Source organism: Phoca vitulina, unplaced genomic scaffold, assembly GCF_004348235.1.
Source record: "Phoca vitulina isolate PV1807 unplaced genomic scaffold, GSC_HSeal_1.0 scaffold22, whole genome shotgun sequence".
In the NCBI taxonomy this organism is placed as follows: domain Eukaryota; kingdom Metazoa; phylum Chordata; class Mammalia; order Carnivora; family Phocidae; genus Phoca; species Phoca vitulina.
Window position 1 is genome coordinate 46,066,494 of NW_022589725.1, and position 5,856 is coordinate 46,072,349.

At 54.1% G+C, this 5,856-nt stretch overlaps 1 protein-coding gene across 4 annotated transcripts in view; it reads left to right on the top strand.

Moving 5' to 3' along the window:
• Positions 1-589: 589 nt before the first annotated feature.
• SH3RF3 (SH3 domain containing ring finger 3) overlaps positions 590-5,856 on the top strand; it is a 378,293-nt gene continuing 373,026 nt past the window's right edge. For 2 of the 4 annotated variants that reach the window (XM_032419250.1, XM_032419251.1), the window contains exon 1: positions 591-2,711. In XM_032419250.1, the coding sequence (XP_032275141.1) occupies positions 2,130-2,711 (582 nt within the window). In that variant the 5' untranslated portion in view covers positions 591-2,129. Of the gene's footprint in view, positions 2,712-5,856 lie in introns of all 4 variants that reach the window. The other 2 variants (XM_032419248.1, XM_032419249.1) reach the window with 2 other exon arrangements.

The following is a 5,856-nucleotide window of genomic DNA, read 5'->3' on the forward strand; positions in this document are numbered from 1 at the left end:
GACCTTTATTTCATTATTTCTACAAATCTTCATTGAGCACATACTATGTGCCAAGAACTGCCCTTGCCCTGGGGATCTTACAGAGTAAAAATATGTAGCCTATAGGGAAGCTCCATATTCCATAATCCAATGGAATGTGATCTTAGTATGTATTAGGTTCTGGAGACACAAAAATTAACAAAATTCAGCCTCAATGATTTCATAACTATAAACCTTATCTCCCTCACATGTAAAATGAGGTTAAAATAATTATCTCACAGGGCTGTTTAGAGGATTAAAAAGAAATAATGCATAGGCACGTTCTTGGCATTTAAGCCACAACAAATATTACTTTCTCCCTGAAAAGTCGAAAAAGGTACTCTTAATTTCACGAACCACAGGTTAGCTTGGCTGGTAGGCGGGCCCTCAACACCTCTTCTGCTATTAGCCCTGGCAAGAACTATCTGGCTTTGGGGTGCCTGGGTGGGTCAGTCGGTTCGGGTCAGGTCATGATCTCGGGGTGTTGGGATCCAGCCCCGCACCAGGCTCCCTGCTCAGTGGGGAGCCTGCTTCTCTTCTCCCTCTGCCTCTCCCCCTGCTTGTGCTCTCTTGCTCGCTCGCTCGCTCTCTCTCAAATAAATAAATAAAATCTTTTAAAAAAGTACCCCAAATACCCCAAAACTATCTGGCTTTGTAGCATCTAGCCCTTGGCCCATGGTTTGTGCGGGGCCGGGCCAGGATGGGAACAGGGCGCGCTGGGAACCCGAAGCGGCCACGAGGGGGCAGCGCACTGCAGGGAATCTTCGCGGTCGACCCCAGCCCACTGCCAAACTTCCCTGCGGCTCCCGGTCCTCCGTACGTACTTCCGTTGCTCTGACGCTCCCAGAAGCCGGGGCGTCGGGAAGGAGAGCGCGAATTCCCCTTCCTCTGCGCTTCCCGAGGAGAAACTGGAGCGGGGTTCACGAGACTGCGCCGCAGTAGGCGCGGCGCGGAGCCGGGTGCCCTGCGCAAGGGTGCGGGTCCAGCGGGCAGCGGCGCCGGCCTCGGACCAGCGACTCCGGGGAGGGGGGGCTGCCGCCGGGAGGAGTCGAGGGCGCCTCAGCCAACCCGAGCGCCTTTCCCTTCTGCTTCGTGGGGCGTCCCCGCACCCATACCCGCAGCTCCAGGCTTGTCACTTCTGCGCACCGCCTGGAAGGGGGACCCGACCGGGAGCGCTGCGGGGAGTCGTCGAGGAGGATGCCAGGGTGTTGGCCCTGTTCCCAAGCTGCTTGCCGGCGCTGGCGAGAAAGGCAGTCGGGATAACACCGCCCAAACTTTCCTTCGCGGCAGCGTCGGGAGGAAGCATCCCTCTGTGAGGTTCGCTGAGAGCTGGAGCTAAGTAAGACTCCAGGCGCCCTGAGGGGACAGGGCCGAGCCTGCGCCGGAGGGCGCGCACGGAGTTCCCGGGAGCCCTAGAGGTGCCCTAAGGGACAGGACTAGTCGCCGGTGTGCGCCCAGGCGTAGGGAGGTCCAGTGGGCGCAGCGTCTCCTTTCCTGCGCTCCTCACTGACCGTGACCTCTGCGCGCTGCCCGCGCACGTGCTCGCGGCCGAGGAAGAGGAAGGTCCAGCTGAACCCGCTGGGGGGTAGGGGGCAAGGACTCGTGGACAGGCCCAGGGCGCATGGAGGCGCCGCGGGGGCGGTGCGGCCCACCAGCGGCGCGGGTGAGCGCGCACGCTGAGCCCCGGTCTCCCCGGGGACCGGACCGGCAGCTCCCCGCACTTCCTGCCGCGGGGCTCGGGGCCGCGGGTGGCCACTGCGAGCGCAGCGCCGGCTGAGTGTTGTGCCCGGCGGTGCCCCTGGGCCCCCGCGCGGCGTGGGGCGAACAGGCGACAGGACAGGTGTAACCCGCAGACGCGGGCGCCGCACTCCGAAGGACTGGGTGGGCTCGGCTGGCCGGGAGTTGGCTCGCGGGGCGCGGAACTCCGGTGCTCACCACGCAGGCCAATCAGCGCAGCACTTGGCACTGCCGCGGCAGGAGCCTCGGGCCGCCAGTCCGGGTGAAGGAAGTGCTGGCGCAACCCACGATCCTGATGCCCGCTGCCCGCGGCGGGCCCCGCTCCGGCCCCGGGACGTAGGCAGCTGCGCGCGGCCGCCGCCGGCGCCTCCCCCATGCTGCTCGGAGCGTCCTGGCTGTGCGCGTCCAAGGCGGCCGCCGCTGCTGCGCAGAGCGAGGGCGACGACGACAGGCCGGGTGAGCGGCGGCGGCGGCGGGCGGCGGCCACGGCGGCGGCGGCGGTGGGCGAGGACATGGACGAGTCGTCGTTGCTGGACCTGCTGGAGTGCTCGGTGTGCCTGGAGCGCCTGGACACCACGGCCAAGGTGCTGCCGTGTCAGCACACTTTCTGCCGCCGCTGTCTGGAGAGCATCGTGTGCTCGCGCCACGAACTGCGCTGCCCTGAGTGCCGCATCCTGGTGGGCTGCGGCGTGGACGAGCTGCCCGCCAACATCCTGCTGGTGCGCCTGCTGGACGGCATCCGCCAGCGGCCCCGCGCTGGCGCCAGCCCCGGCGGTAGCCCGCCCGCGCGCCCCGGCCCCGGCTCCGGCTCGGGGGCGGCCTCGGCGCTCGTGGGTGGCGGGGGCAGCGCGGCGGGCAGCGCCCCCGGCTCCCCAGTCTTCCTCCCTGCGGCGGCCGGCAGCGCCACCGCCAGCCTGCGCGAGCTGGCGACCAGCAGGAGTGCGCCCGTGGCAAAGGTGGGTATCTGCTTCACGGCACGGCGCCACAGTGTGTGTGTACGGGGGGGGGGGGGGGGGCGTGTGCGTAGGGGGCAGTGATGAAGGGCAGGGGAGACCAGAGGTGGCCCCCCAATGGCCTTCGCCTTGCTCTTCTTTCTCCAACTAGCTTTTCTCCAGGGACTCCGTGAGTGTAACCCCTCAAGTCCCAGTTGCCAACTCTTGGACACCGTGTCCCCCCCCACCCCCTCCTCGCAGTCCCGTCCCCTTTCCCTCTGAAATGCACCTGCCGTCTATCCGTCCTCCTCTCTGGAATCCCATTTCGCGCCACCTGCACTTGCTGTGTGCCAGCATGCAGTCCTAGGGAACCTTGCCACTTGTTCATATGTGGTGACACCCCATCCTGCCCCAGGGTGGACTTGCTTTCCTGTCCCCTGCTAACCTCTCGTCCCTACAGTCCCTCTGCTGGCAGGGCCTGTTTCTCCACCTTTTTAACTTTGCTGGGCCCTCCCATCTCCCCAGAAACAGTCTCTTCCGCTGGACCCCCGGACTAGCCCTGCACACACCCTCTGCTGGCCTTCGGTGAGGTTAGTGTTTAGCGTTTTCTGGGTTCTGGCCGCGGGGGGGGGGGGGACTCTGGGCCTCCTGCCTGCGTGTCTGGCCAGAGAGGATTGGGCAGAGGGAATTGTGTGACTGGGGGTTGGAAGAACATAAATTGCAAACTCGTGTTAACAGGAGAGAAGAAGTTCTCCTGGAGGCGGAAGGAATATCTGGCCCAGCCTTCTTGGACTTGGTCTGTCAGGAAGCCCTAGACCTCTTGTGGGCCCTCAGGCAGGGTTGCATTCCCAGGTGGGACATTATTTGAGTTTTTTTGTGCAGCTACATTGTACCACGTCTTTCACTGTTTCTCTTTCAGTGAAGGGCTTTATCTTGGGGTTTCAGTGATTTGGTTTCAGAAGTTATTTAGAAGGTGTCCTTTCACACCTTCTGCTGCTGTTACTATTATGGAGGGGGGAGGAAAGCCTGCAGGATGCTGGGTTAAGTGAGAAGCAAGTACTCATGTTTTATATTTTCTTTAAATGTAGAAAATCCCATTTAAAGGTTAAAAAAACCCATTACTGGTCTATTGTAATTTTCATTCATTTTAGAAAACACAACCTTGTTTCTCTACTTTTGACCGTTTAAGAAGCTGGTGGTGCATAAACCATTTAAATAATCCTTCCAATATGTATAATACAGAGAAGCTGGGAAAATTCTAACCATCTGAATTACTCAGTACTACAACATCTTTGAGGTTAAGAACTTAAGCCCTTGGGTATTGAGCATTAGAGATAAATGCCCTACTTTGTCAAACTGGGTGTTTCCTATGGATACAGAATAATGGGCAGTCAAGAATACTCAAGGAATATTTATGCCTGGGATCACTGCTGGAGGGCAGGTAGTTAAGTAGTTTTTCTTTGGTTTTAATTGTGATTAAATCCAGTTATGAGTGTGCTTGTTCCTGATTTTCGAACTTTTCCTTCCTGTCCTTGCTGTTTTCATCTAAGGATTATAATTAAAGGTCTTTATTTGCAGAATAAGCGGGTTACCTCCTCTTGCTCGGAGAACTGAATGGTTTGTGGAATGATGTTTGTAGTTAAACGCTAGGACATTTTGATGAGCGTGTATTTACAGATGTCCTCCCACTGCATTTTATGTGAATTGTGTTTGATCGGAGGTTAGGAGGTAGCCTCTGAAATTTGAAAGGCCATAGCCTGAGGCAGCTCCTAGAACTCTGTGGCATTTGTGGCGTAAAAAATATTGTCAGAGGTTGAACTGATAACTTTTTGCAATGACAGTAACAGGGAGTTAATTTTTTGTTGGCTGGTCTTGGGATTATTGGTGGACTTTCTCTATAGGCATATGGAGCATCAGACTGTTTATGGCTGTCTGAGCTTCAGGAAAACTTTAGAACACAGTTTCTTTCTTTTTGTTGTGTTAACTGAGTGTGACCCTCACCCCTTTCTTCACAGGCCCACCTCATTAGGACTGAGTTTGGGTTCCAGGAAGAGTCTGAATTAAATCCAATTTTTGATCAATATTTGATCATTTTCCAAAAGGCAAAATCAGTGAAGGTGGGAATCATAATATCTTCTAACTTTTTACTCACTGATGTATAAGTCAGTGGGAGTCTTCTTGGGCAGCCAGAAGTCCTGCATGGAGTGTTGGACTTTAAGCAACCCTAAAATTTGACAGGCAAATGCTTCAGCTGAAAATTACTTGCAAATATGCTTTTGGTACTTTACTGTCTATTGGAATCGCTTTGACTCCTCATAGCAAGGCTGAATGCTGGATGTTGCTGTATGTTGTTTAATAGATGGGCACTCATGTTATGATTCAGCAGAGACCATATATGCCTTAGTAGCAGGTTGACTGTTAATGAAAGACCATCTCCGATTTTCCTAGTGAGATGCTCCTCAAACCTTCTTTTGGACCGATGGGGATATGTAAATGTTGTAGGTATGTAGATAAACAAATATCTGCTTAGATTGTGCATTTACTTACAGTTAGACATTGGGAATGCATCATGTATAAAATGGATTAATTCTTGTTTTGGTTTCACTTGGAGTTCATGAAATAATTTTTCTACACTCTTCACTGGCATCTTTTTCGTCAGGGTTTTGGTTCTCAGCAGAGCCACCTAGAATCCTCTAGCCTGGTTAGCAGAACCTCTCAGCTCTGCTTTCACTTGAGCCATTTGAGATGAGGCACTTTTTGAATCAGTTAATTATGCTGCCCTTGGAAATTTTATACCAAGTTACAGATACCCACTGCCTAAGGTTAGGACTGTTGGTTTTGGTTTTTTTGTTTGCCTGTTGGGAAATACTTACTGTTATGTGTTGCTTCTGAAAGTGATCTTTTAAAAAGTCCTGTTTTAACAGAAGTGTCCAACCGTTGCAGTTGCTAAATGTGTGCTAAGTTTCTCAGCCTAACTTGTTTTTGTTTTGTTTTTACAGTTGTGTGAAGTGACCCCTATAACTCCCCCAACTAGCATTGGTTGAGGTGTTTTGGGGCAACATGTTTTCTTAAAAGGGTTTTGTAGTTCCAAATTGAGTAATTTCAAGAGTACTTTTTAATATGCTTTCATAAGAACCCTAATGTAAGACAATTATAATTTTTTGAGTGA